Below are 24,607 nucleotides of genomic sequence, written 5' to 3' on the forward strand. Positions count from 1 at the left end.
TCATACCAAAAATCTCTCTTTTGAGGAGCAGTCTGGGACTGTGTAAGACTTCTGAGCTTTAAAAAGACTTCCAAATAGGAAATAGCTTAACTATCAATTGCAGTGAGCTATGACTTACTTGGAATTACTTCAGTGCTATGTGAATGGGAGGTGGCAAATATAACTACCATTCTCTCAAAGGTTTCTGGAGGTGCTGTGTAACATCCTACAGAATATCTGACATTTGATCACACTAGAGATCTTGCAGCCACACTGATATATATTATATTTTGTTAAAGGAGTTAAGGAAGCTTTAAGTGCTGTAAATCAGCATTAACAAAAGCTCTCTTGGGACAGGAAAATCTGATCAATGTAACTGACTTCACTACCAAATTCATGTGGCAAAGAACCCTTGGTCTGATCTGCTACAGCTGACGTAACATTTTTATGCACAAGACTTGTTGACTTTACCTAGCATGTTTTCCACCCAAGGAAATGTAAGGAGTACTCTAAGACTCTCAACATCTGTCCTTTTAAGTGGCAAGAGCAGCATAAAATTGCATCAGGTCCATTAAGCTACAGTACTCTAGTTCTTCATCACAAACAATAATAACCAGGCTTTACTGAATATCTCTGCTTTTTAGTGCTCTTTGCTTCTATACATTATTTTAATACAAGAATAACAGCTGAATCAAATTATGTTACGTATCAGACTACAATATAATTTAAAAATAAATGTTCTTACCCCTGGAATGACTACAGTCCCAACTCCATTTTTCAGTTTTGATCTGCCTCTGCCACCTCTTCCTGAAAGACCTGCACCACGTGGCCGCCGCTTCCCCGGGAATCCTGATCCACGGCCCTGTTCAACATAAGATAACAATTTAAGTGCAATTTGAAGTTCCTTTGTTGTATGGGATTCAAACTTGTTCAATATCTCTGAGGAAAAACATAAGTAAAAAAGCACCCTATGATTTCAAGTGAATGTATAGCACACTAGGCCATAGGCATTAAGTTACTGCATAAATTACTGTGAAATACCTTTAACTACCTACATGACATAATGTGATCAACTTTAACGCCAGTGAGAAATCAATTAAAATAAAACATGTTTACTTTCTGCTCAGGAATAACTGGAAATACAGAAATGTAGGGGGTTTTCCACAGTTGAAAATTATCCAAAATAAATATCCTCTATTTTATCATTCATTTTCCTTTTATTTTTAAACAGTCAGCTCAGACAATTATAGGACTACTGCATCGAAGCAGGCTCCACAAAACTCTCCAGATTCAGCAGGTACAGAGAGAGCTTTTCATATTAATATCAGTTACACTGAGATCAACATTCCCTGTAACACGATGCTTTTCTTACAAAATATGAATCTTTGGACAGCTTCTTTTTCCTTATTTTAGATGCAGGCACACAGTTGTAGGCTTGAGTGCTCTGAAGTAGTCAAGGTTACGTTAAGCTACAATTAACTGTGGGAAAGCAAGTGTGTTTTTAATAATAATTATCTGATATGAATACTGTAACTTACTTTGAATATATTTTTTTTTAATTCTGAAATTAAATAAATGTAAGGAAGACCCCTAATCCTCCCTAATCACTTCCAGAGAGAAAAAGAACATATTCACAATGTCCACGAGTCCTGGCTGGTATATCAGACATCTTTACAACACATTTCAGAGTTTCTGATCTGTGTAACTCATGATAATTACGGTATAATACTCAAGCACCTTTCTTGCTTTTGTAGGAACATGCAATGAGGTTACTTATTGCATTTTGAAATTGTGAATAAATTCAGCTCCAAATACATCCCAACAGAGTATCTAGATATGGTGCCTGTATCCAAACATTTGCTGCTAACTAGTTCTAATACCAAGGTGAAACATTTACTCAATAAAACAATGTTGAGGGAACCACAAGGCTCCCTGGGGACAATGTTGCCAACAGACATGAACAGTCTTTACTGACAGAGGGAAGAATACCCTGGATGGAAAGCAGCACTATGGGCTTAATATTACTAATAGCATTTTTCAAATCTGTTCGACTCCTGTTTGAAATAAGATATAGAAATTTATGGCCATAATGAAAAGGAGAATTCAAGCATCTCAATGTTAAAATTTTATTAACATCCCAACTATTAATGGAAACAGAAATGAAACCAGCTTAGATATTGAGGGTGAGTAACGCAATACTTCAGGAATATTTTAGGAAGTGAAAGGAAGGATGCTACTGATGGTTGAGGTATTTCTATGTACTAAGGTTAAACCAAAAATGTGATCCTTACATATATATGGATGTTTGCACACACGGGACACATAAGCACCGGTCTTTCTTACTTTGTCTGTTTCAGACCAGGTATCAGTATGGTTATTTTCACATGGCTAGTAATGGGAATAAGCAGAGACTTGTATCTTTGTTAATGCTGAATATTAAGTTGAAAATTAATGCTTGAAGCAGCAAAAGCTAAGCTGATGTCAAATTAAAATAAAATTAGCATGAGAGTTAAAGTGAGATGAAAATAAATAATTGGGAAGCTATAGCTGTTCGTCAGAGTTTCATCATTTAGCTTTTTCACTTTAATTTAAAAACAATAATTCCATTTAGTTTCCTCAGGAATTTTTAATGGTAAATGTCACTGTGGATACAAGGTCTGGTCCATCTAATCAGGTAGGAAAGTTGTTATTTATTCCCCCATCAGCTAAAAATGATGTCACTTTGAATCTGCTCTGTAAGATTTCTCCACAGCAACAAATTCAAGCCACTCTTCTGATCTCTGCTCCTTTCCATGCCTGGCTTACCTCACTGCCAGTCTTAAGGACATTTTCCTTCTCAGGTAATTTATTTTGACAGCTACATGCAGCCAACCACAAAATGTGAAGTACTCAACACACACAAAAAAATTGGTAATACAAGCGACTCTTTGCCACTGAAAACCAGGGCAATGCCATCACTCTGGAAAGCATAAAAGTTTTAATCTAAAAGCTCCAGAGTTTTGATAATTTTTCAAAGCCTTCAACAGTAATAGAATGGAAGATTAATTCAGAGATACAGAGTTTCATCACTAGTATCTACAGTAGAAAGATAGCAATGGATACATGAAAATAAATTCAAATTATTTACCACTTTGATGCTCCAAATGGCACTGCCAGGAAGCTGTCTGGATTTAAAAATGTCCCGACCTTCTGAAATGTCTGGGGACCAGGAAGGTGGGCTGACTGTATTATTGGTACTCCAAGCCCCCTAGGATACGGTAGGTGAGAAAATAGATGTATAAAACTTTGCAAATTAAAAAAAAAGAAAAAAAAGAAAAAAAAGCAGAAAGCAAGCAACAAAAAAAAAATCTGAAAAGCGAAGCACATGCAGGCATAGGCATTTCTATGTTCACTTAAGCAGTCAATTAGTTTCACCGAGTGAGAGGAAGGTGGGAAATTTTTAGGTTCTCATTGAAACATACACTAAAATAAACATTAACCTCTAACTGATGGTTAAGTTTTATAAACAAGCAGAGTACAAATCAAAAGCACGCAATCATAACAAGTGCAAACTGTATCCCTAAATTTTATTGCATCAAATGTAGACAAATGTAGATTGAGATGATAACATCCCCTTTTACACTTCATATCACATTTTGAAAAAACAGATGGCCTTAGTCAACTTTTGAGTCTAAACTACTGACAATCACAGCAACAAGTAGTTTGAGAAGCAGAGAAGGAATATAAATAAACCATTGGGGAAAAAAGAAAAGAAGAACAGTCACGGTAATTAACAAACTATCTCTTTCCTGCAAGTTTTCCACAAATAAACCATTATAATACCCCACTACTAAGTTTGTTTTCATATTATGATGTGGTATCAAATTTTAATACTTTATTTTATACATGTAATAATATACATCCATATGGTGTAGCTACAAACTCTTTCTTACTAACTGATTATTATCCCTGCTTATATAGTTCTGATCAACGCGAGATACATACAACTCTGCTAAAAGAAACATGTGAAAAAAAGAAGAAAATGCTAAGATGGACAAGGAAAAAAAGAAAAAAGCTGAAGTTCTTCATACACTTTAAAATGTGTGGAAGACTTTCTTGAATCCTGAGTAAAGACTACAGGAGATAGCCATCATAAATACCTTAATTCTAAATTTATACATTATAATACTTACAGGGTAATATGTTTTCCTAATTCTGTGAGAGTGAGAAGTAATGAATACCAAGATGAGAAGCAAAAAGAGATGAAAAGTATAGGTTTACCTTCTCAAGAATGACATTCAGCAGTACAATTGCTTGGATGATAGGGAATAACCTCATGCATACTAATAGCCCCAACTATTCACACATGCATAACTGCTCACATGGGCAAGCCCAAACACATTTATGCCTTTCAATACTGGTCTACACAACAATAAGCATTAAGAAGAATGAAATAGCTTTGCAAAATGAAGAGCTTTTTTATGAAATGAAAAATTCTCCATCGAAAAAGTGTGGGAAATTTTCTTTGGAATCAACAACTTATCAAAACACACATTCATCTCAGACTGTAAATAGGTATTTTGGTAACAGCTGTGCTGACTGAATATAGAGCTACCCCTCAACTGATTTCAGGACAGATTGATCATGGGCAAGAGCTCCCTAATCCTATGTAAGGCAGAGCCAGTTTAGCTCGATCTGCTGATGAAGGTGTGTATGAGCCATCATCCTGCTAACCCTCGAGCAGATAACGAAAAGCTCACATGATGCCTTCTGCTTGCAGAGCTGAGTACCCTGTAACCTAGGGCTGCTCAGATAGCTCACTATTCAAACTGGCGTAACAGATCCAGAAGAAGTCTGGCAGTGACCTAAAAGCCTAATTACACATAAAAGTTTCATTCTTAAAATGTCAACATTATCCAAGTGGTACAACCCACAGTGTGGACAGGGCAGTAATCAGTTTAAATTTGCATCCTAGGAATTCAGCTATACCTGCATGGGAAAAGGAATATGGACAATACAGTACTTGTAAAATCATCATAATTCTGCCCACACAAGGTCGTAAGTGGACACACAATCTACAAAAATGGCTTAGTGTCTAGAAGACTCTCTGTGGGTTTCCAACTGCCCATCACCGTCTCCCTTCTGACAAGGTGCTTCCAAAATACACTCTAGCTGAACTGCTAATGCCAGCAACTGCTCACCTGCACTTGGGTTAAAGTCAATATGCTTGATTAAATTGTAAGCTTAAATTGCAAGCTTTTGCTATCCCTGTTTTTGGCTTGACTTCAGTTAGATAGTCATCACACAAACAACTCAGCAAATCAAAAGGCTCAACAACGTCTAACAGTGGAACAGTGCTGAGCAAAACCTTACGCACCTGCAAACCTAGAGATGGATGAGAGTCCCTGTTCACATCCAAGATGCAATATTCATGACATACCATGGGCACAACCACACCCAGTCAGAAAGTGAGGTGAAGGCAAGCAAGCAAACTTCCATGAAAACAGAGATTTGATGCATCTATTCAAACACATTCCTGTGGTGACTCTGTTGAAACACACATTGCCCTACCTGTGCAGAACCACCCTGGGTTCCCTGCATGGTCAGCAAAGAGAAAAAGCTGCTCACAGAGGGCAACTCAGAGCAAGAAATTGAAGGTGTCAGCTTAGCCTCACCCTACATCCTCCCAGTTCACTCCAGTGACTCTTAATGGGAACTTCAAGGCACCTAACAGCAGATCCTTAACATCGCAGGTATCTGTGGCTGAGTGAATCCTACTGCTCTAGCCCACAGCAATTCCCACCCGGCAGAAATGGCAAGGGTGAAGTTTGATTTTGTTGTACCAAGAACACTGCAGTTTATGAATCATTTCCCTGTCGAAATCTCATGGTTTCACTAAGCATTGTCACACTAGTTAGTAACTACATCAGCAGGTCTGTGGCAATAGGAAATTCATCTTTACTGTGAGAGCTGTATTTTTAGTATCAAAGAACACTCCATTTTAGCACAATACAGTTAAAACTTTCACTGAATTCAAGCTATAGTTTCCCTATGTTTCTAAAATTCATAATAAGTAACTGTTGTCGTAATATGGTAACTCATAAAATCTGTATAGCAATGCAAAGAAAATCTGTGTATCATAGAATCAGTCTTTACATCAGTCTATAATGGAGGCAAGATGCTGGCTAAGCGTCAAAAATCAGGATCTCAAACATGCACAAAATACTGAATCAACTAAAATTACCTAATCTTATTTAGGATGTCCAAAATTATTTTCCTTTTAAGAAGAGACACTTCTCGTGTGATAAGGTATATTCAAGGAAAATGCTAATAGAATATTAAATTTGGAAATTAAATATTTGGTCTAGCAAGACAAAGTGAATTGTTCATGATTCATGAACTATATTGCTAAGGATTAAATTTCCAATTTAATCCAAGTTTTATTGTAGGTCAGAAACATTTGAATTCTTGGTCAGATAAACTTAATTAAAAACACACATTTCCAAAATACTACGAACAAATTAATTATATCAGAGATGCATTAATTATATTTTGGCTTTTAATTAATGCCTATTACCACACAACACTGAAAAGAAAGTTGTATTCAGTTCATTTACATCAGAACCATGGCAATAATTATGTGCTGTGACAGAGACAGGAAGTTCTAATTCTCCATCATATTCTTGAGTCCTCGAAATTGAGCAACACAGCTGCAAGTAAATTATAACAAAAGGAAACCCAATGTCAGCAAGGGTCAGGAGATCTCACTAAATTACCACTGACTGTGTTTAGCTGTTTAACGCTTTATGAAATCTACTGCAATGGCAAATGCACAAAGCTGGATTTGCAGTTTCATATTTAATGTAATTTCAGGGTTGTGAAAAAAATTTAATCTGTTAAAAATATAGCTCATAAAAAAAAAAAAAACAAACCCCAAACCCCACATTAAAAACCATAACAAAAACCCTTGAAAAAGACTCTTTTTGATATATTTTTTCCCCAACATCCACCACTACAATGGCATACTTGGTGGCAACACGTAGTTGAATACCCAAGAAAGAACAAACATCAGAACCCATCACAGTGCTTTGCATTTTCCAGGGTTATTTCAGAAAATCTCTTAAAAACACCCACAAATATATAGTGAGATGTGTAACAGTGATCACCAACATCTTCATGATGTCAGTTAAATACCTCTCCTAATATTTTCCATGGAATGCATTCTAAACTAATACTTTTTAGTATAATAAAATAGTAGAAGGTTATTATTTTCTATCTGGTATTATTCTGCAGATCTTTCTCCATTCTTTACACACCAGACTTACATTGATGCATATATTGCAATGCCCTCCATTTACTGATGTATTTTATGCTTTCCAGTATGCAGTGCTGTAGCAGCAAAAGGAGCTATATCAAATTTAACTCAGATACATAGAATATAACCAATATCACTTAAAGTATACATTAACAGAAAAAAACTCCTATTTTCCTTGTGCAGATTTATTTCAAACTAGACATATGTCAGATTAATCATTAATAAATTTACATAGTAATTTATTTTAAGACTACTACTTCAGAACAAAAAAATATCACAGAATCACAGAATAGTTGCGGTTGGAAGGGACCTTTAGAGATCATCTAGTCCAACTGCCCCCTGCAGAAGCAGGTCCACCTGAAAAAGATCAAAGAGAAGTCCTGCCCCCAGCATAGATTTTCAGTTCGCTGGCAAGGGTAGAGAAACTTCCCATGTGGAGAAGACACAGCTCTGAAGATAGGACAGTAAAAACTTCATCATGCTGGTAGCTACTAGTGAATGTCTCTGATCTACAAAACAATACATTTCAGGTGTATGTAAAAAACAATTTGGCTCCACTATTGAGGATGCTGGTTTCAGCTGGGAGCAGAGTAAATTTTCTCTCTAGTAGATGCGTAATGGGCTGTGTTTGGGATTTGGTGTGAGAATAACACCGGTAACACACCAAAGCTTGGTTTGCTGCCAATTAGCATTTATCTTGACTTAAGAATTTTTCAGTTTCCAGTGCTTTGCCAGTGAGGATGGGCATTGGCAGCTGGGAGGATGCTTGGTCAGGACAGCTGACCCAAACTAGCCACAGGGTTACTTCCACACCATAGGACATCATGCCCAGTATAGAAACTGGGGAGACTTGGCTGGAAGAGGCTGATCACTGCTCAGGCGTCAGTCAGCAGGTGGTGAGCAATTGCATTGGGCATCACTAGTGTGGTTTTGGGTTTCATTTCTCTCTCTGTTATGCTTTTTTCACTACAGTTATTATGCTGACTATGTTTTTTATTATTGTTGTTGTTGTTATATTTTATTTCATTGTAGTTATTAAACTGTTTTTGTATCAACCCACGAGTTTTACCTTTCACCCCACACCTCCTATTCTCCTCCCCATCCCACTGGGAAGGGCAGCGAACAAGGAGCTGTGTGGTGTTCAGCTGCTGTCTTGGGGTTAAACCACGATATGCGGTAGGACAACAGAAACAGAAAAGAGACAGCCAAAGGACCAAAACTCATGGGAGGTCAGTGAGATGTTAAGCCTGGCAGACAGAAGGTCCTCTCACTCGGCTGAATGCAGGTTTAAAGCTGAAGGTATGGATAATATAATATCCTAACAAACATTGTTAACTAACATAGTTAGTTAGTGCACATTACTGATTGGAGTTCTTACAGTGACACAAATAAATCACATTCTCTGGAGTACCAGCCCAAGCAATTCGTAACAGTATAACTGTGCCTACATATTGATTTATACATAGCTCCCCTTTTGTTTAGAAGATGGATTTTCTCCTGCTGCTTCCAATCAAAGCTGTGATGCCTGCAAAATGCTAGAGGGGAAAGGGGTGGTGCTGACACCAACACGGAGCAGCCCTGGAAGGGGCTTATGAAGCCTTTCTAAGCAGAACATTCTCTTCACAGTGTGCAAGATGAGTTTCAGTCCTTTCAAAGGAGAAGTGATGCAGTCATATTGTAGACACATCAGAAAAGCCGATTACAAATGCAAACCACTGAGATCCAATACAGGAGAATCACCTCGTATGACACATAACTCTGTACCCAAACAGCAAATCTGAATAATTACTCAAATATTTTGTTATTACAGATGTATTAATAGGTTTTGAAGAAAGGAATAATAATTAATCCTATTTCCTAGCACAATACATGACATTTAATGAAAACAAATCCAAATTAGGAACTATTCCTTTATACATTCCCCTGAATCCAGGGAAATGTGTCTTACAAAATTGAGGAGCAATATATTCAGGATCTAGATAATTTTTTTCCCTATTCCTCTTCCTACAAAGTTCCATAAAGCCATTGCGATGGATCTTTTTCATTTTTTTTTTAAACAGGAACAGGAGTTTCCAATATGTTAAAAGACTTAAGTCTTCCAGGAGAAAATGAAGAAGATTGTGGACACTGGGCAATGCTGGCTTCTCTTCAGTGTCCACAGCGTAATTCTGAACTACCTATTCTAAATCTGTGCAGACATGGACAAGCAACTAGTTCTGCACTGACAGTTCCTTTGTGCAGCTGCAGAGCCAACATTAGCTTCACCAGTATAGGGGCCACAACCTCTTTCATCAAGAAAAATTGATGATTTGTGTAACTTTTCTCTCTTTTTTTACTGCCCTCTAAGACACATTGCTAAGAACTTATCCAGGTCAATGTAGGATCTGTATCACATAACCTAGATCCTGACACAAATCAACAGAGCAACCTTACGTGTTCATTTTTAAACAAAAGGAAGCATACCTCAGACCCATAAAATTAACCTGCTTAGAGAAGGCAAAATCCTTTTAGCAACAGAGAAGAAGCACATATAACATGATTTATTACCTAGAACTTCACAGAAGCATTCTTTCCTCCAGAATTGTTTCCTCCATTTTTAATTGTTTTCCATCACTGGGATCAATCTTTAGACAGACAAGCACTGAGACACTGTTACGCTAAAATGCTTTAAATAACTTTATGTCCCTTCTTCAGTGGTAAAGCCACACTTGGCATAGAAAATAAGATGGAATGGCAGAAAGTAGCACTTTGCTGCCAGCACCTGCCCAGTATGATGCCTTCCCTAAGAAGCCAAAACAGGAACAAAATATCCATCTTGAAATGTCTGTAGAATACGACACACAAAGAGACAACAGACTTTAATTCTTTGGCTGTATACCTGGTGAAAATTTGCTTACTTGCCTTCAAATCTGCCCCAAGGAATTATTATGTAAAGGGAAACTCAACTCAACACGATGAGTTGATTATAATGTCATCTACAGGACTGCTGAAAACCGGAACAAATATCAACAAAAATCACTACATGTAAAATACACTTTTTAAGATGACATAGATTGAGCACAATTAGATAAAAACACAAGGTGTTCTTTGACAATCATCTATATTTAGAGATGTTTGCTCTTAACCACAACTCTTTTCTGGAAAAGTACACAATTCTTCAAAAAATCTGAATGTTTACAGTAAAAATAATACTAAAAACCCAAACCAAAAATAAAACAAAACCTAAACCAATTTCTATGTGCAATCCAAAAGTTAAAACATTTAAACATACCTTACCATTGAGGATTAGTTGGATTACACCTTGCTCAGAGGAAAGCACCTACCTGAAACTGGACATTTCTAAATCTCTTTATCATAGTCTACAGACCATCATTTCACAAAGCTCAGTTTCTCAGCAAAGTCCCAAAGTAGGAAATGAACATGGCAAAATTACAGCACCACAGATAATTTTGTCACTTTTTAAGGCCTAAACATATTTCTGCAAAAATAATATATACCTCACTGCACTGCACTAGAAAAATCTAAATATTGCAAAATAAACAGAAACTTCGTAAACTCATTTGAAGCAGAAGTAAGGTCCTAATAAAATACAGATGGTTTTAGGAAACATACATACAAGCTTCTACTCTTTTTTCAAAATATATTATATACAGGTATGAGGTTTACATCGTCATGTCTAACACAGAAAATGGGATGAACAAAAGTAAAAACTTGACTGATGAAGAGTCTGAAAAAATCCAAGAGCTCAAATCCTGCCAATTAGTTACGCTGAATTTAGATCACTGGCCAGGAAAAGTGTATTATTTTTCACTAACCAAGTATCCGCAGGGTCTTAATTTTTTTTTCAGTCCTCACTCCATTTAATTTTTCACTGATTTCCATGATGTGCCTATTTGTGCTAAAACTGAATAACTAATGGAAAGCAAGAAAACATATTGAAACTTAAAATATACCCATGCTTTTCTTGACAGGAAACTGCTATGCGCTTCACAAAGTTCCAGCTTAACAGGTGTTTAAAGTTCAAGATAAAGATAATCGAAGTCAAAAGAACCCTTCACAGACTTCCAACATACTTTTGCGAGACGGATAGCGAATTTTACAAGAAACTTACCCAATTGGGAAAGCAGTACTGCTAAGCTGCTAAGTACCTTTTTATTTTAAAACACAGTTTGCAAACTGATGAACAGACTAGATTGACTCAGCATCGCAGCTAGGATTTTCTGTTACACCTGACTTCTAAACTGTTAATTCAACACAGTTTTATTTGCCTTGCTCACATCACAAATGAAAAGGTTAATGTCTATACACTGCTGTACATAGAATGTACAAATTGGTACTTTTACTGTTGATTTTCGGTCATTAAGATGCATATCTATTCTGCTACAGGCATTTACAGTCAGGGTCAACCTTCATATTTTCCTCTGTGGCCTCTCTGGTGGTTAGCTAATTTTATTACCAGTATCATGATGCTGGTTTGCATGCCAAGCAGAGGTAAACTGCTCAGAAAAGTAAATACAATTCAACTGGTACATGGAAAAAGACAAATAAACTTCCCTAACAGAAAATCTGAATTAATTTTAGACTGCCTAAGAACCCCACCCCTCTTCAATTTACATGATAAACTGAGAAAAAGAATTGAATTTTTAAACCAGTATAGAGCATTAGGAGAAACAATTTTTATACATGCTTGGACAGAAGGGTAAAAAGCTCCCCCAGAGATACTGTAAAACCCTCTAAATTTAATTTCTTATGTTTGTTGCCTTTATTATTACTTTTAACCCTTTCAGAACACTATCTCATACCTTCTCTAAAGAACCAAGAATCTTGAACTCCTAGGTAACAGGAAAAAGGGAAAGAACTGTGCAATACATAAAAGCTATTTGTAACACAAAGTTCAGAAAAGCATGAAATCATCAATCAAGAAATCCCAAGGACTAAAAAGAAATTGTGACAAGGACAGAAATGAAACACTAATTTCTCATACTGACATACTTTTTGTGTAGAATTTTGCAATCATCAAATAAATCCTACACATTGATGAACTATTATCCTCACAACTACATGGCTCAAACAGACATCGAGATGTTGCACAAGGTGACAGGCTTACAAAGTCTTCTCAATTATCAAATTTAATCCCAGTTAGACTACAATGATTTGTACCAGACAGTTCTTACATGGTATTTACTAATGTAACAAAACAATCGCATTCTTTTCAATACCATTAAAAATGTTGATCAAGACAATATCTAAAAGCGTGACGGACATGGGAGTTGTTGCAGGTTTTTCTACAAAGCCAGTTTCAGAAACATTAACATACTTTTAAAATACTTGTCAAAATAAATGCATGTATGAAAAAGATTAAGAGATAAGTTAAAATGCACAGTGTTAGATCGCATATGTATTAAAAATATAACAAATTTTCTTTTATTTTTCTCTAAGCATGACTTGAAAGAAACTTTAATTCTCACTAGAGAACATTTATGATGTCTGATCTCTCAAATATTTAACCTGAAATTGCTTACTCAAAGAAATAAAGTACACATTCACTTAGAAGAATAAATGCATACTACATCCTAGAATACAGGTGAACTTAATGCATTATACTGAAATTTGAACTATGTTTTCCTAAATAAAATCTTCTACATGCTTACCTGTCTTGATCTGGGTCTCCCAGGAGAAAACTTGCGTTTGGTGATGGCTGGTTTTCCCATGCCAATTTTTGGAGTGACTGATATGTAAGTCGTTGGGAGAGCACTTCCAGCAGTGGAAGGCAATGCTGGGGGCTGAGTGTGCTGTATATCTCGAGCGGAATGCAAGTCTAAAGAAACATCTGGCGAGGAAGACATGTTTGTCTTGTTTATATTAACTGATGAGGGAAGTGAAGGGTAAGTCTCAGCTGGTGATTTTATGTGTTTGTCTCCAACTGGTGAACTATTTGCAACACCTTCATTTGCAGAAGCAGGTTCTACTTCTAGAAGAGCTGGTGTTTCTGACTTTTCATTAGTTTCTCCTTTTTCTACATCTTTTTGCACTTTGATTATTTCCAGTTGCTGTTCTACAGAGATACAAATATCTCCTTTGCTTTCAGTCTCCTTTATTTCTGGTGTCACAGTTATGGTCTCAGGTACTGAAGACAGAGACCGAGAGTCTACTGTGGATACTTCTGATACCTCCACACCACCTTGTGGAGGCTGCGTCTCTTCCACTTGTTTGTCTAACTCCTCCTGTATTACAGCTTGAACCCCTTCCATCACTTCCGACATTTTCTCAGTCTGACTGTCCCCAGGTGCTGGTGTCTTTTGAGAGGACATTTCCATTTCAGCTGAATTAATCTCAACAGAGACTTCTGATTCCAGTTCTGTGGTCTTTTGTTCTGATGATATGCCTGAAACTAAGCACAACCATATTAAAGGCTCAGAGCAAAAAGAGAAACTTACACAGGTGTGCTGGTCAGCAAGTATACATTAAGGCACACATTAAGTACACCAAGTATGTATCACTTAGGTGAATGTAATACGCAGCTTAACATATTCTTCTTAAAATATCTTTCTTTGTATTGATGTTTATAGAGGTCTATGGTTTTAGTTCAATACTTTTCTTCCCTGGAGTAAATCACTGTAATTTACAGAAGAGTAAACCACCAGAAAGTAGACCCAAGAATCATTTTTGAGGAATCTGAACACATGTTTCCAGGTAGACAGCTAAAAGTAGCTTCTCCTTTTTAATTTCTTTGTATTGAAGCTGTATGGGAGCATCAATTAATGAATTTTAAGCAACTGTCCCATCACTTTCCAAAAAAAAAAAAAGAAAAAAAACAGCTAAGAATGGAAGAATGGAACAAGAATAAATAAAACAACGTTTCCCAGGTCATCTAATGCTCTTTCAGACTTTAGGAATTACTCAAAATGAAAATGAAAATGATCGTTGCTGGGTTTAAGTTTACTAACATCTCATTGATTTCTTTCATAAATATTTGTGTAGCCTTCCCTTGAAATAAATCAAGCATCTTTCCTATACAACTTTCTTCATCAAGGAGTTCTGAGAAATTATAGGCTAGTCAGCCTAGCCCCCCTCCCCGGAAAGGTGATGGAACAACTCATTCTAGACATCATTTCTAAGTACATGAAGGAAAAGAAGGTTATCAGGGGGAGTCAACATGGATTCACAAAAGGGAAATCCTGTTTGACCAACCTGACACTCTTCTACGAGGGCATGATTGCCTGGCTAGATGAGGGGAGAGCAGCGGATGCCATCTGCCTTGACTTCAGCAAGGCCTCTGACACCATGTCCCATAATATCCTCATAGGCAAGCTCAGGAAGTGTAGTTTGTACAAGTGGTCAGTAAGGAACTGGCTGAATGACAGGGCCCAGAGGGTGGTGATCAATGGCACTAAGTCAAGTTGAAGGCCTGTGGCCAGTGGAGTTCCACAGGGATCAGTTCTGGGGCCAGTCTTGTTCAATATCTTCATCAATGACCTGGATGAGGGGACAGAGTGTACCCTCAGCAAGTTCCCTGATGACACCAAACTGGGAGGACTGGCTGATTCCCCAGAAGGCTGTGCTGCCATTCAGCAGGATCTCGACCAGCTTGAGAGTTGGGCAGAGAGGAACCTCATGAGGTTCAACAAGGACAAGTGCAGAGTCCTGCACCTAGGGAGGAACAACCCCATGCACCAGTACAGGCTGGAGATTGATCTGCTGGAGAGCAGCTCTGCAGAGAGAGACCCGGGAGTGCTGGTTGATAATAAACTAACCATGAGCCAGCAATGTGCCCTCATGGCCAAGAAGGCCAATGGCATTCTAGGGTGTATTAAGAAGAAAGTGGCCATCAGGTTGAGCAAGGTTCTCCTCCCCTTCACATTGCCCTGGTACAGCTTCATCTGGAGTCCTGTGTCCAGTTCTGGGCTCTCCAGTTCAATGGCGATAGAGAACTCCTGGAGTCCAGTAGGGGGCTACCAAGATAAGGACACGTTCCCGTGCCCCCTGATTGAGATAAACCTGCTTTAGCAAGGGGTTGGGTTGGATGATCTCTAGAGGTCCCTGGCAACCCCTACCATTATCTGATTCTTTGATCTTCTTTTGATGAGCCTTGGTTCTCTTACAAGCCACTTATTTTCTATTACACTTGCACTCTTCAAATTCACACTACTGCAACTTCCTCAGTCACTCCAGTTCAAAGCTTACCCTTTTATCAGGAATGTGTCTTCACTTCTGAGTTTTTAATCGTGGACCTTATTCCACAAAACAGAATGGTCACACCTAACCTGCAAAGTATTTTTTTTTCTTTGGCTTTAAGTGCAGGTTTCCTGTTTCCCCTCACAGCAACAATCCTCCAGTATTGTCTGAGAGTGGACAGAACACACTGCAAAGTTCTTCACTCCTGACATCAGTCACTAACACACTTAGAGGACAGCTATATTCTTTCCTTTGGTTGGTATCTCATGTGTAATTGATAAGATGTATTTATTCCCAGAACACAAATGATTAGCAACTGTAGCAGCCTCTGTCTGGATGAGTATATTTGTTTCTTAAACAAGTTATCTTTTATTTACAGCCGGAAAAAAAAGAAAATAAGAAATCCTTGATCAAAGATGCTTGTGCAGTTACAGCCACAAAGCACATAAATTGGAAAGACGTTCTACAGTGTGCCCTAAAACACACCGGGGGAAATTAATCCAATCCAACTATTTGCAGCTACAAACACAAAAAATACTTGAAGAGAAAGTGTGACTGTATTTAAATAGAAGCAAATAGTGGGTTTTACTATAAACTGCCAATGTACAAAAGCATTTAACTATATTTCTAGCTTTTGGGGAAAGCCAGTCCCACCAAAACCATCAAACAGCTCCCTTCTACATAAATATTCTAAAGATTATCTTTGTGTTCAATAAAATACTACTTCAGCAAATAAGTTAATACTCTTGTTTGATAGTTCAAATAGCACAACTGATGCCAATTGTCTCCTACTGCTTTGTAGGCAGTTATTCCTCTTAAGTTTATGAAGTATCACAAACCTTACTGAACAGAAGAGAGTTCTAAAGGGCTCTGTACCAGCATTTTCTCAAACTGCAAAACTTGTTCTTACCATCTGTGACACATCCAACAGCTGATTCTTGACCAGGGCCATCACAGGTAATGGGTTGTTCCTGAAATGTTACATCCTCTCCAACACTTTCCATTTCCATTTCATTTGTACAAGCTTAAGGGGAGACAAAGAAGTTATTTATATGATGTTTATTCTATTACTGTGGCATCATTGTGCAACCATTTGGGAAAAGAGAATGATATTTAATGATATGGTAGGAGTTAAGACAAATAAAGTTGACAAGAAGGTTGGGGAGGCTATGTAGCGTTCCTTAAAAATTAACAGCCTTTTTCTCATTAACACTGAAGGTGATTTATACCTTTCAGAAAGTGAAAAATGTCTGTAAAGCAATTGTATATATCTGAGAAAACTGAATTCACACATAGTCATAGACTTCTGCATTACTGAGCAATACAAAAAAAAGTCTTTTCTCAAATTCCAGTCTGCTAAACTCAGTAGAACTTGTAGCATGAAGGCTTCAAATTTTATGCAAATACTACAGTGGCTTATGGCATAGATATGAAGTTCCATCTGCTATCAAGCACTCAGAACACTGTTTTTCAACCTCCACATTCAACAATCTGAAAACTAGATTTTGCCACTTTAGAACTAGGATAACTTAATCTGTGAGTTCCCCATATTAAATAAAGGAATTTGCATGAAAAAGGCACTACTGAGCACTTCTTTGGCTGACAGTACCCTTATAGAGCACAGAAACAGGAAATACTTTTTTCTTTCCCTCTTGTACAAGCTTTTTCATTCAAGGAAATTCATTAAAATGCACTACAGAAAGCACGAGCAGGAAAAACAAAGTATATAGTAAGTGTTAACTCAAAAGCAACTGATCCTCCACGGATGTTAGCACAAAAAAAGTCAAATGAATATAGCTTTCTGTTCAGGAAAATCTCTCTAAAGTTCATAAGCCAGGAACTATCAGACGATGCTACTTTTAGCACCTAAAAACTGCTCTCATACTCTGTCAACTTTAAAGCAATATTTTAACTTTGAGGAAATGATCATTTAGATTGGCTCCAAATCTGATTTTAATGTACAAAAGTCCTCCCCTGAGTATAAAACACTGCATGACTGTACTGATGCAATAGCTCCAGATTACTCCTAGTAGTTGAGATGACAATCCTGTTCTTCCTTGGGGAGAAGAGTGTGCTTGTCAATGTTCCTACTAGCTAGAAATCGTCACCAAACTATTACTTAAAACTTCAGTCTTTTGAATAACTTGCAGGTTTATTTGGAAGTATTTTCAGTAGAAGACTGGGAGTTTTTCCAGTGTAAGTTTTGCATATTACTTGGACATCCTCCTAAATGTTCTAAATATACTGTCTTAGAGTCCAACAGCCTCTACTAACCTTTCAGAATGGAAGTGATCTTCAACAGTTGAAGTCATCACTTTTTCTAACTCGGTGCGTGTGTTCACTGACAGAGTTCTTCTGCTCATTTACCTACATTTACCTACTGTCACTGCCCCTTCCTTCAGGATCATCTTTTTCATCATTTCTGTACTGCTCACGAAAGATATGCACTTACACGTACAAGCTAACATCAAAGAGAATGACTTGTTTACACCAAACATCAGCTTGAGCACACAAAAATCAGAGTTTTGTTGTAGTCCAACACTTCCCCTTTCCAGTCAAACATTATCTGTATTTTTGGAAACCTAATACTTCTGCAACTGAGGTACTGTTTTCTTTTAATAAAAGATCAATGCACAAGCATTGTGCACTGGAAGTAATCGAGGGCAGGTTGGATGAGGCTTTGAGCAACCTGCTCTAGTGGAAGGTGTCCCTGCCCATGGCAAAGGTGCAGGAATGAGATGATCTTTAAGGTCCCTTCCAACCCAAACCATTCTATGATTCCATGATAAGCACTGCTGTTTAAGCACAAAAATGTATCTGGCAACTGTAATGCAGTTCATCTGGTAAGAATTTACCTTGCTTCCAAATTTAAGTATTAAAGCTGGTGCTATCCAACAGTGCACATGGTGTAAAATACACACAGACATTCAGTTATGAGTTCATTACACAAGTTTTGTGGATGACCCACTGGACTCAGATCAACAGATCCAAGTTCTCTTTGTGCTTCCTTACTGTTACTGAGTAATTTTTTATAAAATACTTTTCACTTCTCTACAACTTCCCTTTCCACTTTTTGCTTGATATGTTCCTTTAGACAAGAATCTCTCAGAAATAAGATGACTAATCATATACTGTTTTGAAAAAAGACACCCGATTAAAAGCTATTGAGTTAAATACACCTGTCCCTTGAACGTAGTCCAGCTTCCACTGCTTTTCCTACCTGGACATAATAAAGAGAATGGGCATTACAAGACTGATAAGTAGCAAGAGAGAACTGGGGAAACTGGATGTCTCCAAGAACATCTATCAGAAGTCATCTTGTTCTTGAATAAAACAGGCTGTCAAATTCATACATTTATGAACTGTGTCATATTAGAAAAAAAAAAAGAAAGAAAGAAGTTTACAGGTACAGACTGGGAAACTGGAAGGTTGAGAGACTTCACTGAAGTGTTTACTTGCCCATGTTTCTAACAGAAGATCCTGAAGCCAGAAAAGATATTGAGAAAATGTCTCATCCATGGATTGCTTGAGAAGCTGCTACTAAAAAAAGGAATGGATGAACTCCACAGAGTAGAATACAAGTGGCTTGTTCACAAGAGATTGAGACAGTAGTAGAAATTGTATTTTGGAAATACAAAGTTTATGTTTGATTACCTGTTATACTGTCAGGTTCAGGAATGAGTTCAGAAGTGTCCATTACATCACATGACTGAGTCTGATCCCCTTCTCCTTGTTTACAAAGAGTGCAGATGTAGTCTTTCAACTGAGACTCCAATTCCCTACCTGGAGATCTGTCACATTCTATGTGAATCCACCTGAGAAGATTAATTTAGTGTGACTATGATTTAATGATAACAATCTAAAGTATTCCAGTAAAAATCAATTTTAAAATAACACTATTTTCCATTTCTATGGGGAATAAAAAACTTCAACTGATACTTTATTACAAAGAATTTGGGAGAAATATGCATGATATGTCAGTACATCAGGCAGTGAGCACATTTAAACATGAAGACCTAAACTGTCACTGAAGTCAACTGGATGCCATAACATGTACAACAATACCAGCATGTTGCACAGTAAGATACAAAAGCATTGGATATGAAACACGGTCTAGATTCTTACATGGTTCTCAACAGTCCTTTTTTATCATTATTATAACTGGCATAGTAAAGCACAGAAAATTAAACAGAGAACACTTAGTTGATAACTTCTTTAAAACCCAGACCACTGCAAACAACAGACTTTAGAATTTAGGATGATAATTCTCTCTAGTCTGCTTACTCACAAAACAGATGCACAATAAGAAGCAGCAGCACCACCATATATTTCTCGGTACAACTCAGGCAATTGCCAAATAATACTTATGTGCTAAGATTAAAATGAGATTATATGGTATTGTTCATTGTGTTTAGGGATGAAAGATCAAGATGTTGCATAACAAGTTACTGTAGTACATCAAACAGTCTACAACCTTCACAGAAATACATCAATGTCATGCACCTCATCATAAGCTTTAGGCATTGTAGCATAACAAAAATAAGGATTCTTACCTTTTGCACATGTGACAATGCAACATATCTTTCTGGAAGTCTTGGAGGCACAGTTTTTCACAGAAAGGACAAGATAAGTTGTCTTGCTGTTGGTAACAACTGTCACATACCAAACAATTATGGTGCCACTGACAACTTGTTCGTGTGCCACACTCAGCACATACTCTACAGTTCTAGAGATCACAAGAATTTAGTTGTTAATGATGATATTTCACAATGTGATAGAGCTGCCATTAACTCACATTTTCCTGTTTTAACCTGATAATAGAGCATGAAGAGCCTGTGCAACAGCAAGAAGAGTTCCTTGCACTACCTCCTGACTTGAAAGAAATATTTCCCATGAGATGAATTTATTTTATTCCTAAACTCAGTCATTTTATAACTGCCACAAACTATGAAATTACATACATGCCATTTACAAGGATTTCCCTTGTTACTCTAGCTGCAAAACTGCTGTTCCGGTAAACAAGAAATAGTTGAATATAAATAGCCTTCAAGTATAGATAACATATACTACAGCACAGGTTTTAGTTTCCATTTTAGTTTACACTGGACCACGAGAGCAGTTGTCATTAACTGAAGGTTGCCCACTTCACATGGATCCTATGCTTCTCTTTTCCCCTATGGGGTTTGATTTACCTTTGTACACAGGCTGTTTCAGCCTCTGCACTGGCAGCTACCCTCATGTGGCTTTACAGCTGCTCTATGATTTCACGTAAGTGGGATTTCTTCAGATGTTATAAGTTATGTTATATAGCAACAACAGTCAACAATACACCTAGAACTATATCATGTGGATAACAAAATTTGGGCTGCTATAACAAGAAGAAATTATTCTGAATCCTTTCAACTTACTTTACATTTCCAACCATTTGTTGGTACAGCATCCATAACTGGTTGTAGACAGAAGGTGTGGTAGCCTTTGTCGCATGTATCGCACACCAGCATCTTGTTGTCTTCCCCAGAATGTCTAAGTAACAAACAGTTAAAAAAAATATTAGTGGTGAAAAAAATTACTTAAGCCATAAAAACCAAATCTCATTTAATGAAAAGTCTAAACAGGAAGACACACAGTTGAGCAGATGAAAATATATGAATATCGCTTACAAGTAAGTCCAAAGGGAATGACCTCAAGTTCATATTTAGGTATGAATGAAAACCACTGCACTTAGTTTAATGAGTACTGAGTCTGTGCAACCATTTCAACCTCTAGGAATCAGTTCACTTTCATTTAGACATATGTAGGCAGATTTAATGGCCCTTCTGTATTGAAATCAGTTCAAAATCTGGAGTATCTACCTTACTCCTTTCTGAAAAGAATATGCAATTATACTTGTTCCTGCAAACAGTCTGACTATTTTTTCCTAAGAAAAAAATGAGCTGTCACCTCTGACTACTAGAATTCCTACAATGTCAACCAAGATGACTACAAGAGCAAAACAAACATTAAAGGATGAGATTTCAATTTTCCTACAATCACATATTACAGAGATTCATCCCAAATTTCAGTAGTAAAATAAATTTGCAGAGAATACGACAAATATTTTGGTAATATCTAAAAGCACTGTGTTCTGCTTTAGTTTAAATGAATTAATTCAACAAGTATGCAACAAGATTTGCCTTAATAAAACTTCACAAATTATGATACACATACTAGACACGATTTCATCACCTGAAAAACCTACTATTTTAAAAAACAGTAAATGGTCTTTCCTTGCATGGAGAAACACTTGAAATGCCATTCTTTGACACTGGCATAAAACTGCTATACTGCACAAAGCACTAAGTGTGAAAACATCACATTTTCTTCTACTTTTCCACTAGAGAGAAGGTTTGTTATCAAATACTGTCATTATCCAGTAAAACATTTTTATGGGTATTTTTTAGAATGTGCTTCACTATTGCAACTTCATTGCTGGCATTTACTATGAGCTTTATGTGATCGGGGAACAGCCGTGTGTGAATCTGAGCGCTGGCAAATAACCAGTGTCCTGCTTGGAAAACAGATCAGGTACATGATGTAGAAGTGCAGTGGTTGTTTTCCTTCATACTGTCCCAGTTGATCTGACTAAAGCTGAACAAAATTCTTATTTCTTTTCTAGTAAGGTCTTAAAAAAAACCCAAACAAGGAAGCAAAAGAACCCTGCAGTGCCCATCAGATTAAGTTATGGGAGCACAACAGTACAGTCAGAGTTTTCTAAGTGAACCCTTATAATATCGCAACAATTACATTTCATTGTTTCAATATTTGTCTGGTGTAACAATTCAATCATGGTCGCTCATGTCACTTTTTTTCTAAGCCTTGTCTTTGTTTCAACAATGACTCATTAACCACCCTTGAAGGACATTACGAAATAGAAAAGAAGTTCTAATGCAGGGGACCTACCCAGTATGGGGTACATGCACAGCTGAAATGTCAGTGAGTAAAATAACAGGGTTTTTTTGCATTTAACTAATTTATTAATTTGGTATATTTGAGAAAAATCCTCCTGTAGAAATGCAGAAAAAAAATCAGAAGATTTTGCTGCTCTCCAGGATCTGCCAAGACAATGGTAACTGTGGGGGTATAATGCACAGGAGTTCCAGTTCAGCTCTTTTAGAATAAAGTTCCAAAAACAAGGGTTTGTTCAGCTACTAATAACAGATATATCCGGGCACATTACTCACAATTTTTTTGAGGAAAAAACCCAGTAAAATAGACGTTTTAACATCACAGCACAGAAATCTCATACTGTCCTCGCTGTCATTTAATCTCACTTACTTGCAGTTCTGGCACACTTTGCAATCAGGACACTGCCAACCTGCTCTTTTTAAAGGTGTGACTTGTATGTCCAGGCACATCCCATGGTAGTGCTGGCCACAGGTAGTACAAAAAAGTTGATCTAATAGATCTCCAGGGCTGTCACACACTGCACAATTTGCTTCTTCCTTTGCTGCAAAAAAAGCACATTATTTCAATTATTATTTTATTCAAAATTATGAACAATTCAATGAAGCCAAGAAATTATTTGCTAGTTCTTATGCATACAAAACTTGATCACTTATGAAATTCAAATTTAATTAATATTCTTTATAACTACTCATTAATTTGGTTTTGTGATATACTCAACTAATCTTTTCATAACAAAAGTACATTAATTTTAGATCCTAATAAAGTCTTACCTCCTCTTATCTCCTCGAGATAAAACTGAGAGCTTTAAGATCAATTCTTCTTTGGACAAAGTAAAAAATAAAGTTCCCAACAAATCTAAACCTATTATTTAGCTAAAATGTTTGTAATACAGTTGCTCTAACCTGGGTTAGGACAAGTAAGCGAGATGTGAACTCTTGGGTACGTGAGCTGGGAAAATTGGTCCAAACAAATGCACTTTTAGGTTGATCCTACCACAGAGAAATTTTCATAAAACCTGGTACTAATTATGCCATTTGGATACTAACTACTTACATCTTTCAGGAGCCTGATCAATATGGTCTGGACAAAGGAGGGACAAGTTACTGAAATCCTGAAATGTGCCTGCTCCAGCAGCGCAGGGGTAATGGTACATCTGGGTACATTTCTCTTCACAGCATTTGATAGTGGCTCCAAGGTGCTTACAATATGCACATCGCTGAAAAAAACCAAACATAACAAATGGTTCCAAAACTATTTTTTCTTATTTTTCAGCCAGAACTGTTTCCCATCTCATTTCACAGTTAAACACAACAGTCAGCAGAAAGAAGTGAGTAATGAGGAGAAGGGAACTAACTAGTGGACTGTGTCTTTCAGTAGCACTCCTAGATCTTTCCAACTTAAACAGTCTAATGAAATCCACTCTAAATACACTCTGATGACAAAGATTCTGCTTGGCACAGAAAAGCATTTTTCTTCTGTATGTTATCTAACTTGAGCTATGCCTTCAGTAAAGAGGCTTGGAGGCTCATTCTGAGTAATGAAGGCAGACCACACTACGCTGTCAATAGGTTGTAACTAAAAACCACATAGCTCTGTAAGTTGCAATGTAAAACTGGAGATGCTGTAATCAGAAATGCAAATGGAAATGAAACATCATGTTCTCCTGAAAATCTTACTGACATTAATTCTCTCTGGTAATGATAATGCATTACATAACCTAGAACTTTCCTTTCATCTCTTCTTTCAAGGCTACACAAATATCACCATCAAACTTTCAGAAGTCTTAAATAAGCATGAATATTATTAGAGACCATAGTCACATTTGTAAAGAAATAATTTCTCAGAAAGAACTATCCAAAAACCCTCAAGTTCTTCAGTCAAGAGTGATCAGGTTCCATCAGCCTGCTTGTAAATTATTACCCACACCTTTCTGATTCGGTTAATCAGTCTTTTTTCTTTCTTGGATTCATTACAGTCCCTGAAGCACTGTAACATGCTTTTTGCACTTTTTCACCAAGGCAACAACACTTTTTAAGGCTAGAGCACAGCACCATAATAGTTGCACTAAATTTAAGAAAAAACAGGGCAGTGGCTTACAGAACATGTATGTTTAACATACACTAATACTTTCTCTTGTTCGTGAGTTGTGATGCAGGCAGGTATCTTGCTGACAGTGTTAATTTTATCTGGTTTTAAGAATATCAATGTAGCTGT

The 24,607-nt window shown here is 37.0% G+C and overlaps 1 protein-coding gene across 13 annotated transcripts in view; it reads right to left on the reverse strand.

Moving 5' to 3' along the window:
* Positions 1-24,607, reverse strand: part of KMT2C (lysine methyltransferase 2C) — a 208,107-nt gene that overhangs the window by 72,199 nt on the left and 111,301 nt on the right. For 12 of the 13 annotated variants that reach the window (XM_061996228.1, XM_061996240.1, XM_061996232.1 and 9 more), the window contains 9 exons: positions 23,447-23,609; positions 22,763-22,934; positions 20,857-20,971; positions 20,002-20,174; positions 19,103-19,263; positions 16,359-16,472; positions 12,925-13,664; positions 3,107-3,226; positions 725-841 (listed from right to left, as the gene is read on the reverse strand). In XM_061996228.1, coding sequence (XP_061852212.1) covers positions 725-841; positions 3,107-3,226; positions 12,925-13,664; positions 16,359-16,472; positions 19,103-19,263; positions 20,002-20,174; positions 20,857-20,971; positions 22,763-22,934; positions 23,447-23,609 — 1,875 coding nt within the window. The remainder of the gene's footprint in view (positions 1-724; positions 842-3,106; positions 3,227-12,924; positions 13,665-16,358; positions 16,473-19,102; positions 19,264-20,001; positions 20,175-20,856; positions 20,972-22,762; positions 22,935-23,446; positions 23,610-24,607) is intronic. The other variant, XM_061996236.1, reaches the window with a different exon arrangement.

This window comes from Colius striatus, chromosome 5, assembly GCF_028858725.1.
Source record: "Colius striatus isolate bColStr4 chromosome 5, bColStr4.1.hap1, whole genome shotgun sequence".
In the NCBI taxonomy this organism is placed as follows: Eukaryota; Metazoa; Chordata; class Aves; order Coliiformes; family Coliidae; genus Colius; species Colius striatus.